The 21,943-nt window shown below is 38.3% G+C and overlaps 1 protein-coding gene across 5 annotated transcripts in view; it reads left to right on the top strand.

Moving 5' to 3' along the window:
- Window positions 1-21,943, top strand: part of RPAP2 (RNA polymerase II associated protein 2) — a 78,060-nt gene that overhangs the window by 9,859 nt on the left and 46,258 nt on the right. For 4 of the 5 annotated variants that reach the window (XM_023501619.2, XM_023501620.2, XM_031969322.1 and 1 more), the window contains exons 7-10: window positions 15,393-15,428; window positions 17,125-18,058; window positions 19,332-19,414; window positions 21,382-21,462. In XM_023501619.2, the coding sequence (XP_023357387.1) occupies window positions 15,393-15,428; window positions 17,125-18,058; window positions 19,332-19,414; window positions 21,382-21,462 (1,134 nt within the window). Of the gene's footprint in view, window positions 1-15,392; window positions 15,429-17,124; window positions 18,059-19,331; window positions 19,415-20,443; window positions 20,507-21,381; window positions 21,463-21,943 lie in introns of all 5 variants that reach the window. The other variant, XR_002770051.2, reaches the window with a different exon arrangement.

Below are 21,943 nucleotides of genomic sequence, written 5' to 3'. Positions count from 1 at the left end.
TGGAATTTTGAGGAAAGCCATTTCATTTTTCTTCAGCCCTGTCTCAAATGTCAAAAATGTTCATGTTGTCTTTCTGACCTATAATTGAGTAAGTTGCCATCCTAAGTACTTGCAATTTAATGAAGAAAAATGTTGACTATATTAACACAGATTTTCCCTATGGGCAAAACAATGGAAATAATACAAAAGAAAAAGAGCGTCCTTGCCCCCGAGGCTTCTTTTACTACTGCTTTACTATGTCATATGCCCAGGTAAATGAAGATAATTTGGGGAGAGGGAGAGAACCCTAACTATGGGGGAACTGAGGGAAGCCTTCCCAGAGGTCACTTCACAGAAGGAGGGGGCCAGACAGATATCCGATCTGCACCCACGTGAGGACAGAAGATAGGCTGAGATGCAAGAGGCCGGCAAGAAGGAGGTGCAAGGTGCTGGGGAAGGCTTAAAGCTGGACCCAAGCCTGTGTGTTTTACCCTAGAGACTGAGGGAGCCCTCAGGCCTTCAGAGCAGGGCAATAAGGCTATGCCACCTTTATCAGGTTTCAGTGCCCAGGTGGTTGCTCCCCCTCCCTGACAGTCTGGTAGAGGCCTGCCCTATTCTTGGAGACCCCAGGGAAGAATGTCTGCCAAGCTGGGCCAAGGCCTCTTGCAGTCCTACCCACTGCCCCCGTCCTGCCCGCTCCTGCCTCCTCCATCCAGAGCTCTTTAAGTCCTTGGCCTTGAAGAAAGTATCTAGTGCCCTCTGTCATCCCCCTCACCCCCAATCTTCTCAGGTTAAACCCTCCTGGTTTATGTGGTCATCCTCATTGCTCTTTCCTTGGCCCTTGCCAGCATCCCTGGCTAAAGTGGGATGCCCAGCATGGTGCCCAGGTTGATGTGAAGGGGCAGCTGCTGGATCACTGTGTAGTCTTCTGTGATTTAGGAAGGTGGTTTGCAGCTGTCTGGAGGAAGGGCTGATGAGCAAGCGTGGACATGCGTTCAGTGAGGAAGGACAGAATTAGGGCCGGCCGGCACAGTGGCGAGCCACTCGCAGGTGTGAGAGGTCAGACTGGGCCACTGAGGAGCATGGGGGCAGATGGGGCCATGAGAGCCAGAGCATGGTCATGACCAAGAGTTACTGACCATTTCAAGGTCACACTGTGGCCTGCACTTTGCTCATGTGAATTCCGAGGAGTCTGGCTCAGGCCCGCCCAGTTGGTGAAATTGGAACCGGGCCAGACTGGCCCCAGGTCAGGTCCTACCCCTTGTTCACTCTGCCAGGCCGCCAGTTTGCACATCTGGGTGCCAGGGGGGAGGGTGCCCCCAGTAACGGGGGCTGTTGGCAAGAGTGGCAGGCTGACGGAGCAGGAAAGGGCCTTCTCCTTTGGTCCTGCCAAGTTGGATATAGCTCCAGGATCCACCAGGATGTTAGCTGTTATGGGCCAGAACTTGAAACAAGGCACTAAGTGGAATTGAGGGGACAATGGTTAAATCTAGTTTAGCATTGATTTAATCCTACAACAAATAATGGTTTCCTAGTGATGTAATGATTGGTGTGTACTCAGTGTGGAGCATATAAGCAGGGCTTGGGAACCCTCGGCAGAGACAGGATTGAAGCAGAACCCATGAGATCCCCAAATTAGAGAGCAGGAGCAGGCGGGAAACAGGAGAGGATCCAGCACAGAAGCCTGTGGTTGTGGCCAGCCTGCTCCGTGGGTACAGACCAGTTAGCAATGAGAGCCAAAGGGCAGGGGACTGCCTGTGGGCAGATAAAGCCCAGATCTTTGCCAGTCCTTGGCTCCCTCATGACCTCTGTGCTTGGGTCACCAGCTTCCTGCTGGATGTTTCTAATTGGAGGTCCCAAACGCATCTTAAATTCAACATGCTCAAAATAAGACTTGTTATATTTTCCCTAGCCCTACCTGATCTTCCCTTTTACTCATGAGGGAACCAATCATTTTTATCACCGAGGTTCACAGCTTCAGCTTTACCTGCTGCTTCTCCAGGCCATCGCCAGATCGTATTGTCCCTAGTCTCATAGCACTTCTGTTCCATCCGTTCCCTTTTCCCCACTCAGCCAACACCCCCATCCAGGTATGGAATCAGGCAGGAGTGCTGCAAAAAACCTTAGTTGGTTTCTCTGTCCTATCCTGTTCACCAGGCTCACCGTGGCCAATGACCTTTCCAAAGCCTGGCTCTCATAGGTCATTCCCTTCGTCTCTAACTTCCCTGGCTGCATTTTTTCCTCATTAGTCTCCATCTGCCTGACCTTCAGCTCAACAATCTGAAACGATGACCAAAGAGCTATAAAACTGTGCATACCCTTTGACCCAGCAGTGTCATTATTGGGTCTGTATCCCAGGGAAATCATAAAAGAGAAAAAAGGACCCGCTTATGCAAAAATGTTTATAGCAGCCCTTGTTGTAGTAGCAAAGAATTGGAAAACGAGGGGATGCCCATCAATTGGGGAATTGCTGAGCAAGTTGTGGTACATGAAGGTAATGGGATATTGTTATGACTTTAGAAAGGCCTAGAAAGTTTTACATGAACTGATGCTGAGCAAAACAAGCAAAACCAGGTATACATTGTACACAATAGCAATAAGAATGTGTAGTGTTCTCTTCTCTTCTAAAATATAATCATTCTCTGGGAGCAGGTTTCTTGGGAGGTTCTGGAGGCAGCTTTGGTTTCAGTTCCAAGTAATAATCGCCTCAAATGCAGCCAGGAGTTAAAGTATAGTCCTTTATTGTCTCTTCCAAAATAGCCCGGTTAGTTTTCTTAGAGGTCTATCTCTCTGCTTGGTTCCAAGTGTTCTTGCAGCTTGTCTTTTAGCTCTTCCAGCTTCTGCCTCTAGCTCAGCTCCAACTCCTGGCTTCTCAATCTCCTCAACTTTCTTTACTGAAGCTCTAAGAGCTTCTTATATATGATCTCTTAAAGGTGTGAACCAAAAGATTGACTCCTCCTCTGAGAGAGTGGGATTATGGGAAGTGTAAATTTGTGAATCTCATACTGAATCCTGAAATCTCCCAAACTTGTGAACTGTGTGAGCTAATGTGTAAACTCTCAAAGGTGTAAACTTAAGCATGTTTCTATCAATCCTTGTGACTTAACACCTTATAAGGATCCTAACAAGAATGTACCATGATTAACTATGAAAGACTTGGTTCTTCTCAGTGATTCAGTGATCCAAGGAAATCTCACTAGACTTTGGACAGAAAATGCCATCTGCACCCAGAAAAAGAACTATGGAGACTGAATGTAAATCAACACATGCTATGTTCACTTCTTTTTTCTGTTTTTTTTTCTCTCCTGTGGTTTTTCCCTTTTGTTCTGATTTTTCTCTCCCCACATGAGTCATAAAGCAATGTATTTAAAAAAAAAAAAAAAAAAAGGGTCAGCTCAAGTGCTGCATTTTCACTTTTCCTGATCCTTCCAGGTACTAGGGGCTTTCCCACCAAATAATTAACTTGCTTTAAAAATATGGTTATGTGTACTTGTTTTCCTGGACAAAATTTAAGCTTCTTAAGAATGAAGATTGTTTGATTTTTGACTTTTTGTCCTTTGAACCTGCCACAGTGCCTGGCACATAGTAAAGACGTAATGAATACTTGTTGGTTCATTTTCCAAGGTCATACAATTAGTAAAAATTTCAAGGGGATTTGAATCCAGATTTTCTGTTTTCAAATCCAAGGATCTTTTTACAGCACCATACTAGTGACCTGATCCCCCGTGAAGGTTTTGGGAAAATGATAAGGAAAGGTGGGAGAGGGATGTTTGAATTAGGGAAATCTCAAGAGCAAAGGTATGGAGGACAGTTTCCTCCATCACTTCATTATGCTTGTAGAAATACCCAGGTTCTTTCCAGAGTCTCCCACAGTTCACTGTAAGCAGTAGGTACTTAAGTGTTTGTTGTGTTGAACTACATGACAAAGTATGAGGACTTGCTCTCAAGCTGCCCACAGGGCAGACCATGTGTACAATTGCTAAGTGCCAACTTATGTTGTAATTTCCCAAATCCAGGGTGCTGGCAGTGAGTGCTTTGAGTCCAGAAAAGAGAAGATCACTGTCAGGAGAGACATTTCATGGAGAATGCCAGGGATTGATCTTGGTCAGGAGGAAAGGGAGAAGAGGGGGTCTGAGGTGGAAAAATTCAGGAACAAGAGCAGCGTGGGGGAGCCTTCCTTGGGGAGGAGGAGACCCCACGTCTCGATGGCCAGACTCGGTGTTTCTCGGGCAGAGCCTTTGAGTGTGACCTTTCAGCCCACTTGGTCTGTTATCTGTGTGGTGTTTGATACCTCTGATCTAGATGTTCCCAGCTGTTCATCTCATCCCTGGCCTGCCTCTGTAATTATTCATGTCGGTAATATCTCAGAAGCCCATAAGAGGGCACTGGTTCTCTACATTTGTTTTTAGACCTTATTTCCAAATTCATTTCCCAATTTCTTGATAACATTGGCAACCTGTTAAATGTTGCACATTAAATCTAAGTGTAGAATTGAATGAAATTTTAAAGGGAGAAATTGTTGTGGTATGATATGTTGTACGAGTAAAGCAGAAGATATCAAATTTTCAGTCTGCAGATTTTCTATGAATGGCTGGACCTGATTAAAAAGTAATTGAGAAATGTTTAATGAAACAAATAAAAATACAGTATAGTGTAGAATAATACAAATTTGTGGTTTTCCAATCTCTTTTTATTTGAGTTTGACACCACTGGGGTAAAAAACTGAGTTGCTTCTTTTAAGTAACAGCTTTCAGAATCTTAGAGAATTTTTTTTAAAAATCAGATTAGTATGAACATATTCTCTGTCTTCCTATTTGTACCAGGCCTCTCATGTTCCTAATCAACATTGTTTCTAAGTTTGTGTTGTTGATTGATGCTTACCATAGTGTTAATTTTTTTAACTGTAAAATAAAAAGTTAAAGATGAAGATTTTTTTTTTCTCAGTTGAATATTTTTTTTTTAATTTAATAGCCTTTTATTTACAGGATATATACATGGGTAACTTTACAGCATTAACAACTGCCAAACCTCTTGTTCCAATTTTTCACCTCTTAACCCCCCCCACCCCCTCCCCTAGATGGCAGGATGACCAGTAGATGTTAAATATATTAAAATATAAATTAGATACACAATAAGTATACCTGACCAAAACGTTATTTTGCTGTACAAAAAGAATCAGACTCTGAAATATTGTACAATTAGCTTGTGAAGGAAATCAAAAATGCAGGTGTGCATAAATATAGGGATTGGGAATTCAATGTAATGGTTTTTAGTCATCTCCCAGAGTTCTTTTTCTGGGTATAGCTAGTTCAGTTCATTACTGCTCCATTAGAAATGATTTGGTTGATCTCGTTGCTGAGGGATGGCCTGGTCCATCAGAACTGGTCATCATATAGTATTGTTGTTGAAGTATATAATGATCTCCTGGTCCTGCTCATTTCACTCAGCATCAGTTCGTGTAAGTCTCTCCAGGCCTTTCTGAAATCATCCTGTTGGTCATTTCTTACAGAACAGTAATATTCCATAATTTTCATATACCACAATTTATTCAGCCATTCTCCAACTGATGGACATCCATTCAGTTTCCAGTTTTTAGCCACTACAAAAAGGGCTGCCACAAACATTCGTGCACATACAGGTCCCTTTCCCTTCTTTATAATCTCTTTGGGATATAATCCCAGTAATAACACTGCTGGATCAAAGGGTATGCACAGCTTGATAACTTTTTGAGCATAGTTCCAAACTATTCTCCAAAATGGTTGGATTCGTTCACAACTCCACCAACAATGCAAAAGATGAAGCTTTAACTTAAATTTAGTTTTTAATGAATCACATAGGACAGCTAGATGATGCAGTGAACAAAGCACTGATCCTGAAGTTAGAAGGACCCAAATTCAAATGTGGCTTTAGATACTTAATACTTAATAGTTGGATGACCATGGGCAATTCCCTTTTTTTGCCTTGCCAAAAAAAAAAAAAAAATTACACAGAGCTAATTAGATTTACTACTGGAAATAATTTATGAAAGTTGTATCCACTGTAAAAAAAAAAAAAAAATCTTAGCAACCGAAATTTTCTAGAGAAGAAAACGTTATTTACCAGAAACAATTAAAGTAGAATTCTCTAAAACAAATAGGATAAACTCTTTTTTCACCTGTAAGGGAAGACCATTTCAGAATTCAGTGAAAGTCTACGAGTGAAAGCATCAGGGGCTTTCAGGTCAGAAAGGTTAAAGCCAAGAGGATATCTCTTATTCTTTACAGTAGACAAAATGACTAACAGGGAGTCAATGCCCAATGTCTGAGGGAGCACCTCTCTTTGGTGGAAGGAAACTTCTATAAAAATGAACTTGTACTTCAGAAAAACTGCCAAATATATTGCATTATCATCCGTAAAATCACGAGCTAACTTTAGGAAGGAAAGCTGTTGGAAATTGGAGCATGAGTGAGAAGCCACTGTGATGCAGTGGAAAAAACACTAAATTTGGAGTTGGGAGATCTGGATTCAAAATCTGCTTCACTGACCATCAGTGAGACTTTGGACAAGGCATTGAACTTCTCTGGGATCTCACTTTCCTTATCTATAAATGGAGGATTAGACCAGACAGCCTCTAGGGTTCCTTCCCCGTTCTAAATCTGTGGTCTAAATCTGAATCAAAGTGGTAGGAATGGGAAACGCTGCCTGGATTACACAGTACATCATGTGGCTCAGCCCAGGGGATTTTCACTTACTGCCTCTTGGCAATAAACAGTGTCATCTCAGAGGTGCGGAAGCTAGAAACCTCTATAAGATGGCTTTTATAACCTCTTCCTGAATGAGCCCTCCGTTTGTTTCTCAATGTAGAGAAACATTTTCAAAAAGAGGATTTAGTATATGTACCCACTCATCTTTGAAAAATCCCCACTGGTGGGTAGGGAGCATAAACGGAACTTTTTCAATTATAGAGTTTTCATGGAATAGGAGGTTGCTTTAATTTTAAGTGGTGTTAATTTCAAAATCATTATCAATATTGTGTGATTGATGATAAGAATACTAATATCTCAGATGAACCAGATTATAAAGCTTCTTTTTGTGGTATTTTTGTTATTTGTAACTGAACTTATTGCTATCTCTATGGTAACTTAAACTGGGTAGAAGGAAATATAAGAATCTCTACATGACCCAGACTGTGAACATGTGACAAGCAGTAGAAAGACAAGTCTTTTTAACAATTGTGGAACAGAATTTTCCTTGAATAGAAAGACTATCTTTGTGTGTGTGTATGAAAACCATAGATGGCTATATTAATTGATGTCAACTTCATTCTAAAATATAAAAACTCTCTTAGCAAAGCAAATGCAAGGGTTTTAAATGGAAATCCAGAGCCATCACTTTAGAAGTACTTGGACTCTTAGTCAGAAAAACCTGTTAATGCGTCTAGATGTTACTAACACCATGAAAGACCTCAACCATACTGAATACCCATTGACTGTGGTCTGAGAAATTGGCAGGGATAGGAGGAGGTGAGCGTTTGCTCCTTAAAAACAGGGGGGAAGCAGGTGGGAAAGGGAGAAAATAAAGGGTGTGTGTAATAACTTAAAACAGCACTGAGACTTTTGGAACCTTCTAGAGAAATCATGATGGACTTGTTAGGAATAAATAGAGGAAAGCAGAGTTAGGTCAGTGGGCAGTCAGAGGAGTTTGACAGTCAGAGGAGCTGGGAGTGTTCCATCTCTGAGGTTTACTCTCTGGGTCATCTTGGGCAGAACGGTTCATGTCCCTGGGTCTTCTTTTACCCCATTGCGATATGAGGGAGTTGGATAGAGGATAATACTTTCCAGCTCTAGACTAGTACTACAATCCTATGATCTACTTAAACAAGGTGTCATACCCTTATCCTTTTGGGGAAAAAAAAAACAAAAAAGGTTTGTGACATGAAAGGAAGATTCTTTTAGGGTGGAAATTTAATTTCCTTTTACCTCTGTTTCTTCAGCATGTCTTAGATTACTGTCTTCATGAAAATCTAAGGATCGTTCATATAAATTTACTTACTACCCGTCTGTGTGGCCACACCCTGGACTTTTGCTAACACTCCGCAGAATCTATCTCCAGGATCTCTAAATCTGAGCTTCTCCTTTTGGCCACAACTCCCTTCCCACCTTCTGCTTATTATCCTTGTTGAGATTTTTGGCCCCTTGGCTCTTCTAAAGGAAAACTCCCAGTGGGAAAGGGATCCCTAGCCAAGCTCTTCCTCCTCTAGTTTTCCTAACCTTTAGTTTTTCCTCAGCTCTGATTTATCTCATCTCCTTCACTGAGAGACCTGAGGTAGCCATTTAGTCACTAACTGTCCCCTGGGCACTCTGCTCTTCCTTTTCTCCACCTTGGCTTGGACAGAGGAAGCTCTCTTTCCTCTTAGTTCAGCAGACTTATGGTTGAAAGTTTTCAAAAGCCCCTTGACTTGGAAACAAAAGAAAACAGAAAAGAAATAGTCATACAGCAGAAAAGAATGAATCAAGAACTCTTAGGGGTTATTGGGAGATTGGCTTCCCCAAATTATCTTAAAGTAATTATGTTTTAGCCCCGATGATTGGCTTTCTTGACATGATTTACATAGAGAGCATTTCCTCCCATTCCTGGCCCTTAGCTCCGCTCTGCCCTTCTGGTTCATCCTTCGGCCTCCTTACAGACTGTTCTGAAGCTTGACCAAACAACTCGTCCCCAAGCCTTCGCCTCGTCATGTCACGATTTCTGTGAATCTTTCCTCATCCTTCCCTCCTTTCTCAGAAGAGGCAATATTTCTCATCCCTTACCAGACTTCTCAAGGCTCCTTCCTCCCTTTTTTGTATCTGTGCTTCCCTCTTTACCTTTTCTACAGGCAAGCTCCGGTAGGGTTGTGGAGGAATTTTATCCTAATAGATCTTTGGAGATACAAAAAATAGCCAAGGAGATGGTAGAAGGGGAAGAATGGGGCCCAGATAACCCCAAAGGGACACAATGTGGTTATGTCCGTACTCTTCCCCCACACTCTGCTTGAGTTACTGCCCACTTTTGCTGATAAATCTCTCAACAGAGTAATCATTTTCTCCTCTGCTCTCCCTTGTACCTCCAAAAAAAAAAGGTCCTTTCTCTAATCTACCTTTTAAAAAATCATTAGGGTCACTGTTCTCCTAGCTACAATGCTTTTTGATTATTGCCTCTTCCTTGTTTGCCAGCTGGTTGCAGTAGCCTGTGGATTCTTGCTCAGAAGTATTTTTGGGATCCATCTTTTACTTTGGACAGTATTTTTTTGGTAATCTCTTTCTTTTCAGCATTTAGCAAAGCCTGGCTTTTAGAAGGTTCTTAACAAATGCTAGGACTGATGGCTTTCCCCAGGTCAGTCCCTCCCATGTATAACAACATATTTACTTTCCTAAAACATAACTCTTATTGCCACTTCTGTGCTCAAAATTATTTAGTGACCTCCCAGTATGTACAGAGTAATGTTTATATTTTACTGACATTGAAGCTGTAGCCTCATCCTACCTTTCTGGCCTGTTTGCCAGAGTGCCAACAAACTGGACCACTCTATCCATTCTTTGCTTTGTAATATATTACCTTTTTAAAACTTAATGATCCTTTAGGACCCAGTTCAAATGCTTTTTCTTCCAAGCTTGTAAGAATGAAGCCTTTTATTTTGTCTCTTGGTGGGTTGAGGACCAAACCCTGCAAAGAAATTTGAGTAGGCTCTCTACTCAAAACATTTCTCCCCACAAATATGGCAATCCAAGTTAAAAAGGTTCTACTTGGCAAATTTAATCTCATTCGTCCCTAAAAGTCAGTTGCCTTTTGCTGGTATGGGCTATGCGGAAGAACATAATAGGCCATTCTAATATTTGAGGGAGGGGAAGTAAGAAACTTTGGGTCTTAGAGATTCATTCTTATGACAGGATTAAGGTACAAAGATGAGACAAGAGAAGAAATAGCACAAATTCTTAATTTCACAACTTTACTTTTGGTTTTCTCTATTCTTCCATCTTTCTCCCATATTTGCAAGGACTTCTTTAAAATCTTAAGAGTACTGCTATCAGCCCCTTGCTCTTGTCAGTTCACCATAGTAAAATCAGATAATCATTTCATAGTTGTAATTGAGTTTTTAAATTTTACAGCAAGATTACTTTTCTGATTGATGGCTTCTGCCTCCATTAACTCCATATTCTCATTTTATTGGTAAAATAAGCATTTTTAGAATACACCAGCTATTCTTAATTGGGCTTATGCACTTTTTATTCAGCCTTTCCTGATAGTTCATTAATATACTTCCTTTTCTCATCCTAATTTTGAATTAATTTGGTTTTGCTCTTCTGCAATCCACTTTGGGACTCCAATTTTTGAGTCATTTCAAAAGCAGGTTAGGGAGTTTTCTCATCCCACAGACCCTTTTGGTGTTAGTGTTTGTTCCTTTTTACATTTAAATGCTTATGTTGCCTCTAGCTACTTTATCTTCCCCACCCCCCAACAGATATACCCCACTTCAATGCCTTCCTTAAACTACTTGTTAAATCTTAAAATTATAGAGTTGTAGAGATCTTCTAGCCCAATATTTTGAGTTTCACATTGCAGATAGCCTAGAACAGGAATTCCTGATTATTTTGTATCAGAGATTCCTTTGACTGATGTGGTATCTGGTGAAGTGTATGGATCCCTTCTCAAGATCATATTTTAAAAATAACACAAAAATAAAATGTATCAGCTTACAAAAGAAATCAATTATAATGAAAAGAAGTTATCAAAATATTAAAAAAAAAACTTAATTAAAAAAGAATTCCCAGATTCCCTTAAAATATAATTAGAATCAGCCAATTCTTAATGGTTACCTAATATACATCAGAGTATAATAGACTTGATGTCTGTCTTTAAAGAGTTTATAGTTTAATAGGGAAGTTAAACATAAAACTAAAAAGCAATAAAATATTTAAATAAGAGTTTGACTAGAAATGATGTTATAAGAGAGTTCGTATTGTGTTGTGTTTTTTTGTTTGTTTGTTTGTTTTCCAGAAAATAATTTAGAGGAGAGTTAGCTTATTTTATTCTGGAGCTATCAGGGAAGGTTTTATAGAAGTGCCATTTGAACAGGATTTGAAGAGGAAGGGAGAATGCTTTCCTTTCCTATACTTCTCAATAATTGGGGTACCAATAAGCTCCTTAAGCACAAGAATAAATTTGTATTTTGTTTTTGTGTTCCCAGAAACTATTATGGTACTTGGTGCAAAATAAATGCTTTGTAAATATTCATTAAGCAAATACTGCATATGCCAGGCACTGTGGTTTGTTTAATATGCACACACATGGATGGATGGATGGATACAACACATATATACATATTGCATATGTGTATACTCACACATACATACACAAGTAATTTTTGAAGGGCTTTAAAGGACTAGCAATAAGGGAATGAGAATAGATTTGTTTTATTAAGTAGCACTTAAACTGAGCCTTAAAGTATTTTAGGAATTCTGTGAGGAAAATGTAAGAGAATGAGTGCATTCCAGGCCTGAGTGATAGCTTAGGCAAAGACACAAGTAGGAAATGAAATGTTGTGTATGGAGCAGCAAAAAGGGCCATTTAAAAAAAAAATTACAGTAGTAGTTTATTTTTCCAATTACATATAGAGATAATTTTCAACATTCTTTTTGTAAACTGAGTTCTAAATTTTTTTCTCTTACCTCCCTACTCCTCAAGATAGCAAGCAATTTGATATAGGTTATACATGTAGAGATTTTTAAACATATTTCCATATTAGTCATGTTGTAAAAGAAAAATCAGAACAAAAGGGAAATTTTTATAAGAGAGAAAAGACTCTCCCCCTCCAAAAAAAAAAAGGTGAAATAATATGCTTTGATCCACATTCAGTTTCAATAGTTTTCCATCTAGATGTGGATAGCATTTTCTATCTCAAGTCTATTGGAATTGTATTGGATAACTATACTGCTGAGAAGAGCTAAGTCTATCATGTTGATCCTCACATAATCTTACTGTTACTGTAGTACAGTGTTCTCTTATGGTGCTCACGTAAGTCTTTCCAGGTTTTTCTGAAATCATCCTGTTCATCATTTCTTGTGTATATTCCATTACATTCATATACCATAGCTTATTCAGCTATTCCCCAATTGATGGGCATCCACCCAATTTCCAGTTCCTTGCCACCACAAAAAGAGCTGCTACAAACATTTTTGCACATGTGAGTTTTTCTTCCCTCTTTTATAATCTTTGGGATACAGATCCAATAGTGAGAGTGCTGAAACAAAGGGTATGCCTAATTTTATAGCCATTTGGACACAGTTCCAAATTGCTTTCCAGAATATCTGGATCAGTTCAACAATGCATTTGTGTTCTAGTTTCCCACATTCCCTCCAATATTTATCATTATCTTTGCCAATCTGATAGGGGTGAGGTGGTACCTGAGAATTGTTTTAATTTTCATTTCTCTAATCAATAGTGATTTAGAGCATTTTTATATGACTATAGATGGCTTTCTTCATCTGAAAATTGTCTTTATATCCTTTGACCATTTGTTAATTGGAGAATGATTTGTATTCTTATAAATTTGACTCAGTTCTCTCTATATTTTTTAAATGAAGCCTTTAATTAATTAATTAATTAATTTTCCCTGGTTACATTTAAAACAATTTTTTAGTTACATTTGTTTTTAAGATTTTTGAGTTCTAGATTCTCTCCTTTTATCCCCACTCACAATTAAGAAACCACAACTGAAGTTACGCAAAATATTTCCATAAAAGTCAAGTTGTGAAAGAAAACATAGATCTCCCACCCTAATGAAAATAAAAACCCTCAAGAAAAATTAAGTTAAAAAGAGAGAAAGAGAATGCTTCCTTCAATCTATCTTCAGACACAATCAGTTCTTTCTCTGGGTATGTACAGGATTTTTCATAAATACTTCAGAGTAGTTGTGGATGATTGTACTACTGAGAATAGCAAATTCATTTACAGCTGGTCATCCCAAAACATTGCTATTACTTTGTATACAGTATATTTCACTTGGATGACTTTCTAGATATTTTTTTTTTTTTTGCCCTGAGAGTATCCTGCTCATCATTTCCCAGAGAACAATAATATTCCATCACAAAGACATGCCACAGTTTATTGAGCCATTCCCCAATTGATGGACATCCCCTTAATTTCTAATTTTTTTATCCTGAGAAGAGCTACTATGAATTTTTTTTTTGGGAGGGGTGTACATATAGGGTTGGGTTTTTTTTCTGTTTTTTCCAAATCTCTTTTGGTATTCATGCCTAGTAGTGATGTTGTTAATATCAAAGGATATGAATTTGCAGCCCTCTGGGCAGAGTTCATATCTTTTTTATCAAAAATGAGTCCTTCATCAGAAACATAGGATGTAAAAATTGTTTCCTAGCTTTCTGCTTCCCTTCTAATCTTGGCTGCATTGGTTTTATTTTTGCAGAAACCTTTTTAATTTAAGTAATCAATTATTCATTTTGCATTTAATAAAGCTCTCTGTTTCTTATTTGGTCATAAATTCCTCCCTTCTCCAAAGATCTGATAAGTAAACTATTCCTTGCTCTCTTAATTTGTTTATAGTTATCACCCTTTATGTCTAAATCATGAACCCATTTTAACCTTATCTTGGTATAGGATGTTGTATGTTGGTCTATGCCTAGTTTGTATCGTATTATTTTCCATTTTTCCCAGAAATTTTTGTTAAATAGTGAGTTCTTATCCCAGAAGCTGTAATCTTTGTGTTCATCCAATAATAGATTACTATAGTCATTGACCACTGTGTATTCCACTGATCTTTACTCTATTTCTTAGCCAATTCAAAATGGTTTTAATGGCTACCACTTTATGATACAGCTTTAGGTCTGGTATGGCTAGGAAAGGGAGCCATTTTTGCTGGATCCTAGAACATGTGAAGAGAAGTAAGGTAAAATAAACTTTAAAATATAGGCTAGAACTAGAATTGTGGCATTTAGAGCCCTTAGCACTGGAACTCATATTATATTCTAGAGATGACTGGTAACGACTAACATGTCTTGAGGAAAGAATTGATCTGTACTTGAGAAATATCAACTTGGCATTTTCTATATAGCAAGAGACTGAAGACTAGAAAGTTATTAGATGCTATTATAATAAATAAATAGATAGATAGATAGATAGATAGATAGATAGATAGATTGTAATAAATTGAAATTGGAGATGAAAAGGGCCAGAATAAACGTTGGTGGCCATGTGAGTTATGAACAAATGCAGGAGATGCAGCTCTAGAATTGAGCAGATTTGGCAACAAAGTGGATCATCCAAATTAACAAGCATTTATTGAGTATCTAAGAGGTGGGTGTGTGTATGTGTGTGTGTAAAAGAGAAAGAAAATGAGGATGGAAATGGATTTTGAGTCAGAGAATGTGGTTTCAAGTCTCAACGGCTGCTGTCATTATGTACCCTTTGGAAAGATCACCTCTTTTAAGTTCTCAATAAATGTTCTATTCTTGTGGCCCAATTGGATTCTTTAGAACAAGAAAAGTTCATAATCATTAGAGATAAATGGAAACTGAGATCCTCCTCTTGGGGTGATTTATTGGCATTCTTTTAACACTCTTGAATGACCAACTGTATTACCTGATTCTTTGATCTGATCTAATCTCATGAGTGGCAAAGAACAGTCTGATCATTTTAAACACTAGTAATTCAGGAGTGAAAAAAATAATTCTAAAAGAAAGTTTCATTTCCCTTGGAAAGTATAGGAAATAGAGTTTGTTTTTTAAAAATTTTTTTTTATTATGAATATTTCTAGGCCATATGATACTTGATTTTGCCATTTAGTGGAAAGTTAGATTTTCATTTTAACTGAAAGTTGTGGCATTATTTTTAGCTTAACTGGTTCTTGGATAAGTTAAATGAGTTCATATGTCTTCAGTACTATCAAAGCTACGTATCCTAACTCTTACTTGTTTTTATTTATAAATATAAATGTATTTATTTTTGTATATTTCTGATACTTATATTTTCACATTTTTATTTGGATTTGTTACTGTGTTTTCTAATTATGCTGGAAGTTTTTATTAGGCCAAGAGTCCAAGTGCAAATTAAAACTTACTTCTGAGTAGCATAATTAAAACAAGTAGATTAGAGCCTTTCCAGTTGTATTTACTTATGAAGCCTCTTTAGCCATGTGGAAAGTGCCAAGGCCTTCATGACAGGCCTTCGTCTTGTTTTCTTTTTTTAAATAAGAAATTGACCCGGCTCTCTGGTCCTTTTCTCTTGACTCAGTGGGGATGTTGTCCCATCTCTCATGAGGTAAAGGCTCCTGCTTTATTAAAGTCTTGTATAAAGTTATAAATGAATGCTAATGATGGATTGATGTATATCCTCTTCTGCATCACCTTCTAAATACTCTTCTTTCTCTGTCTTTCTCACAGACCTCCTGATTTTCAGCTGCTAAAGGAAGGACAAAGGTATGGTTGAATCAGAATCCTGTCCGTCTATACAGTGCAGCCATGGCTCAGAACCTTGGCAGGAAACCAGGTGGTAGGAGCTCTTTGATTTTCTGTGCTGCTGCATATGGACGGACCTCATTGTACCTTACACAATGAAATATTGGACCTGTGTAGCCTTTTTCTTTTGTGTCGCCCCAGCATGATGGTTTGCTCTGTATGATTTAGTGAACAGCTGCTCTTGCCTGGGAAGTCTTCATGAAACCTGTTGAAATCTGACACAAACATAACTCCTGCTCTTTCCATCCTACGTACTTCAGGTCTTTGTTAAATAGATTGTTCCAATTATATGTGTTGACAGGTTTTTAAAAATCTAAATTTACAGTATTCAAAGTTAGGGATTATTCAGTTATGTAATTATTTGAAATAGTGTTTTAGATTCCTGAATTTTTTTTCTTTGATCATTTTCCTCAGCAAGCTATGGCCACCTTTTAGAGTGTCTCTTAGCATCATGTTCCTTGCACGACCTCCTGACCTCCCCACCTTAAAAAAAAAAAAAAAATCCTGATTTGTTATTAGTCACCACCTAGGGCTAGATATATGGAGATTGAGTGGGTTAGAGATCTTTATCTCACCATGCTTAGCTCTAACATGGAATTTTAAAGTAATATAGAAAAACATGACTGCCACCTCCCAGCTGAAGATTTTTGTATTGATTCCTAAACTATGAAAGGTGAAGTGATTCTAGATTTCACCAAATTATACTCATTTTTCCTCTGACCTTAAGACATAGTCATAGTTTGATTTGGGGATGAATTATGACTAAAAAGTCTATTCCTGGCTCTCTCTTTCTCTGCAAAAACATCACCTCCCCCCAAGGAAAAAAACAACGACCCAGCAACAAACCGAAAAGTTCTTAATCGATCAGATCTCATCTAGTATTGCAAAAAAACACAGAAAGAAAATGTCTCCTTTTGTTTTGGCATATATTTGCTTTTTTCTAGCTCTTAATAGATTTTTGTTGGTTTGGGTTTTTGGTGGGGTTTTTTTATTTTGTTTTTTGTTTTTGATTTTTAACTGGACCTGTGGATTCATCGTGTTGGGAATTCGTGGTAAGGAAATTCCCTCCACCAGGACAGGTTGGCATTTATTTTGCCTTGAGCCCTTGGAAGCACTTTTCAGACAGTTATGTGTCAGGTCGGGGTAGAGGCTGGGATAAACCCAGTCCTGGTCACTCCAAGGCCAACTCTCTGCCTGCTGCCCCATGCTGCCTTTCAGAGTTTGGTAAAATGGAACCATAATGACCTCATCTTCCTCATAACTTTTCTATGTTTTTGGCTGTGTGTGTTCAGACCATCCTTTGTGTGTCTGAATAACCCATGAAAATGTTATGCTGTTTTCTACTCACCATAATCTTCATTTTAGTTTTTCAAGTTTAAATGAAGTGGCTCTGATTATTTTTTTTAATGAAACTTGTAATTAGAATCTCCAAAGTGAAAACAGAAAAATTGTAGAAAGGTTTTAATAGGAACAGTTCATCCCAGTACTCATTGAAAAGCATGTATAAAGATTTATAGGTTAAGTCTTTGCCAGGTCTTAGCATGTGATTCAGAATTTTACTTTTCAAAACTGCAAAATGTCAACAGCTCAGCCTGCTTTGCTGTGAGTCCATTTTTTCTTCTTTTCACCTTCCCCCTGCCCCCCCACTCCCCACCAGTGGTCATTCCGGCGAAGAAGTCCGCTTATGCGATGAGGCCGTTAAGACATCGGACATTGAGAATCCTGACCGATTGAGAAGCCAGGATGAGTCGGGTTCCTCCAGCACTGACAGTCATAGTAGCAGTGATGATGAGCAGGGATTTGTTTCCTCGATTCTACCAAGAAACAAACCGAATGGGACTCCTGGAAGGCAGCAGCCATCTCCAAAAAGCATCCTGAAAAAAAGGCCTGGCCAGGAAGCCAGCTCTGGACACCGAGACAAAGACCCAGGAGCAGCAGACGTGGCTGAGCAATTGAACAGGTGTACGTTGGCCAGCCAGGAAGAGAGCTCCTCTGCCCTTTGTCTGCAAGAGGAAGACACCTGCGATTCCCCAAATTTCTCCTCAGAAAAAAGAGCCTCAAAAAACTCTCCAGATGGCTGTGACAATGCCCAGATAGCTCTAGTGGGCATAAGCAAAAAAGGAGCAGAGCAATTTAGGAAGAAATTTGCAAAGTTGACTCAGAGTGCTCACTCAAGTTCTGGGCCATTCCCGGTGGATCCCGCCAATGCCAAAGCAGGCTTGTTCCAAGTCCTCAAGGAGACTTTGGTGGAGTGGAAGACAGAAGAAACGCTCAAGTTTTTACATGGCGAGAACTATGTCCCTATCCCTGCGACAGCCTCACCATCTCCTGCTGTGGTGGAGGGTGAAGGGAAGGGCGAGGAGGGTCAAGGACCAGGGCCAGAGAGTCACCTGTTAGCTGCCGGACAGCTGTCTCACAACACCCTGGATCAGTCTCTACCCTTTAGTGACTCGGGTGCCGCCATTCGCCCACTGCCAAGTTATGAGAGCCTAAAAAAGGAAACGGAAGCACTGAATTTGAGGATTAGGGAATTCTATAGAGGAAAATATGTTCTGGATGAACAGCCCCCCAAAGCAGAAACCACAGATAAGGTAAGTCTTAGCTCACAAATATGGGGGAGGGAGGAGCAATTGAAGAGAACACGGTTCTTTCTTTTGGTTTCTCTATTTTAAAAATGAACTCTGCATCTGCAGAGCCTGGGCCTTTTAAATTTTAAATTAAATTATTATTTTAAAATGATTTTCATATATAATTCTAAATTATGATTAAATTAAATTTAAACTTAAATTTAATTTTAAATTTTAAAAAATTTTTAAAGGAGTGACCTTGGCTCTTTTAAATTTTACTAAGCCCTACTTGATTCTGTCTCCAAGACAGAGAGGCTGGTGGCTGCCTCCAAGAGCTCCAGGAAAGTTTCTGTCTTGTGGCAATGACCAGCCTGCCATGATTGTGTTTATGATTTTCATAAATAGGGCTGCGGTCCTACTCTGTAGGGATGATCCAGAAAAGCAGGACAGAGATTTCACTGAGATCAAAGTTCCCTGTGTAGTGAAATCTCAGAAGAGGCTTTCATGTGCATCAGTCAGTTTGGCTTTGGTAATAGGGCAGATCAGTTCTGGCTTTAAAACTGGGAGAATTTTTGAGATAATTCTATTCTTTGTGATATGAATTATAGGAGAACTGCAGAGAATGTCAGAGCTCTGACACTGACTAAATGGCCTTTGGCAATTTATCTAGCCTTCTAAAGGTCCCCATATCCTCATGTATTCCATGGGAGAATTGAGCTTGATATCTTAAGTCCCTACCTACTCAGACCTTTTTTAAGGAACATGGCTATGAGAAGGTGGACTGGGAAATGAACTTACAGTCAACATGAAAAAAGTCTTAAGTTTTATCATAAAATTTTTTTTGTTCTTAGGAATTTCTAAGTCAGATTTAGGACTGTGTATATGGTGATTGGAAAAAGAGCTTTATTCAACATTTAGGAATAAATTATATTCACATAAATGATAACCTGGCACCATATGTGAGATACATAAATGTTATTGTTTGTGCTGAAGTAGAAGAGAGACTGATGCCCAACACATATATAAAGGTTCATGTTAATGTCAATGTTTATCTTTAAGTAAGATGGCTGTAAGCCCTATGCAGATGAATAAAGTAGTTCTTGATATTTGGAATTTTTATAGTCTTGTCATTTTGTTTGAAAAAAATTTTTTTAAAGCATTACCCTTAGTTCTAAAACTACCAACTCTAGAATAAGAAAAATAATGTTTTTTTTTAAATTTATGATGATTCTCCATTCTTCAAACTAAAAATAAAATCACATTTCTTCTTTTTTTTTTTTTTCCAAATATGATTCAGAGAGATCCCACATTTCCACTCATAGATTCAAGTTCTCAGAACCAAATTAGAAGACGCATCGTGCTTGAAAAATTGACTAAAGTGTAAGTATATAATAATTTCAGAAATTTTATGTAATAATTTTGAAACCTGATAGTTAGCAATATTATTCTTATATTCAGCTATTTTGAAAAATAATTTTAGAGATGCCGTAAAGATTTCTTCAACTATGAAATAGCCCATTAATTGAAACTTTGGGTGAATTTTCATAATGTTGGTGGGGAGGGGAAGATACTCCATTGGGAGTCATACAATTAATTGAAAAATTAGGATTATTTAAATATAGAACTGCTTTCTTTGGAACTGCCACACAGTTACTTAGAAAAATAAAGTAACTTTGCTTTTATAATCTTTGACTCCTAAATGAGAAGTTCTTCCTATTTAATCACTGATCTATGCTAGATATGTTATACAATTCATTTTCTCAAGTGTGGCTTTTGAAAAAATTATTATAAAAACCAAATCTTAACTGTGATCATCAGCTGATACCACATACATTCAGAGGGCTAGGTTATGGTCAATACTGGAATCTTTAGTTGCAAATCTTCCTTTTCCCTCAAAACCTTAAAATTGTGGTTTTAGAATAGGCGATCTTAGAAATCATGTGGTTTGACCCTTTCTCCATTTCTAGCTTCTCCAAAGGAAAATATTCATTGTCAGTGGAATTAGCCCAGTCAGCGACATTTAAGATGATTTATTTATCAGAGATGGAGATAGCTTCAGATGTTGGGGCTGCCTTAGCTTCTCTTCCAAAAGAAGCTCATGAGTGAGTCATCTTTCTAAAGTTATGATGACAGTTACCATCCAGACACTGTAACATACTCTCATCTTGGTCCTCCCTAGAGTTATCGCCAAAAGTACCTTTTGGCCCAAGGTTTCTTTGCGGTGTGATGTTAAGCAACCTTTGAATAAAACAAAGGAAGTTTCAGAAATGTAGTTTGACAATGCAGTTATTGGACTTTTAAAATTGCCTTGACTTGACATTGCACAGATCATTTGTAGGGAAGGTCTCTCATTTTGATATTTAAATATTTGATAATTTGATATTTAAATTAAAAGTTTGGGTTTTTTAGGAGGTGGGATTGGTGAGAATTGGAGGAGGACCAGACCCATGATTTCATTGCAAGAATCCCTTGGTGAGGAGATTTTATGAATTGGTTAAATTGTAAATAGACTTTTCTGAATATGCATATTTACTTCCAAGATGTACTGTTTTAAAAAATAGCCCAGATCTTCTGTTCATATTCATAAGAAAAGTATTTGTTAAATGTTAGCCAGCCATTTTTCTTTTAAGTCTCTGTACCTACATGTATACCACCTCTGTCTATTTAAATGGAAAGAGTGTGGTATAGCTTCCTTCCCCAATTGTCCACAGAAGCGTACTTTGTAGCTGCAATTCAATTGAATCTTGGTTAATGAAAACACTGATTCTAAAACTAGAACCATGAAGGTATCATTGAAAGAATTCTGTTTCTCTTAGATTCTTTCTACAACAGAATTGTAGAAGAATGAGCCATACTAGGAGGCCATTAGCAAATCATGTAAGCTCAAAACGAGAATTGGGTATAGGAAGAAGAAAAAAAGGAAGGCACACAGGCAACCAGGCCATCGGTACTGAAGACTTAATGGTTTCAAGAACAAGAGACTTTGTTCTCCATTTCTCTCATATGTGTGCCTCTTATAGGCCCTTTGATTTTCCTCCACTAAAAACCTGGAAGTCAAGAAATGACTTCAGTTTCTGGTCAAATGGCCTTCAACCTGCCCTGTGTGACCCTCCTGGAGAGCAGACTAGCTCATTAGCGTCAAGTATATGGCAGTGGTGTTCCTCGACAGTCAGAATCTAAATGTTGCCTTGTGTGTCACTTAAGTCATGAAAGTGTTATGGTTCTGTTCTGTGGGGACAGATAAAACAGGAAAAACTCATACTACTCCTGAATTACAGAAGTTCATCTAGAATTAGGAAAATATTTTAACAAGAAACTAATGAAATATTTTTTGTTGTTATTTTCAGATTGCCTGGAATCTTGGGTCCTCTTCAAGTTACACTGAGTGATATCTATACCGAACTTAAAAATCTTGTCCAGACTTTTAGGTTAGTATAAGATATAATAAGGTTTTCTTTTCTCTACTTTGACCTTGCTTAATGCAGACATTGGATTAAAAAAAGAAAAGTACATTGTTTGGAAATAATTGGAAAGTCAGATAGTTAGGTACAGGAAGAAGAAAATTTTTATAATCAATAGTTTACAAGGAATTTTGGTTTGTAAAGAAAACACTTAGAAATTAGTTGGAAATTTAGATTTTAACATCACCCTGAGAAATGAGACTTGGGGATGAAAAGGCTAAAGGAATCCTCAAGAGAAGGGAATCATTTTGGGACATCTCCCATTTATAGGATACCTTCCCCCCAGAGGGAAGCATAAGGCTTCAGACACCCATAGACAGCTGTTAGCGCTGCTTTAGAGATTGGGAAGAGTCTTTCCCTTTCCTGGCCTCCCAAAGTTTTCCTTTCTCCTGACTGACCACTTATTTTCGTCAGAGGTTCCACAGCTATTTGCCAAGATTTGAACCTC

This window comes from Sarcophilus harrisii, chromosome 4 (genome assembly GCF_902635505.1).
Source record: "Sarcophilus harrisii chromosome 4, mSarHar1.11, whole genome shotgun sequence".
Lineage (NCBI taxonomy): Eukaryota > Metazoa > Chordata > Mammalia > Dasyuromorphia > Dasyuridae > Sarcophilus > Sarcophilus harrisii.
The sequence above is the reverse complement of the archived record's forward strand: the minus strand, read 5'-3'. Positions and strand labels throughout refer to the sequence as shown.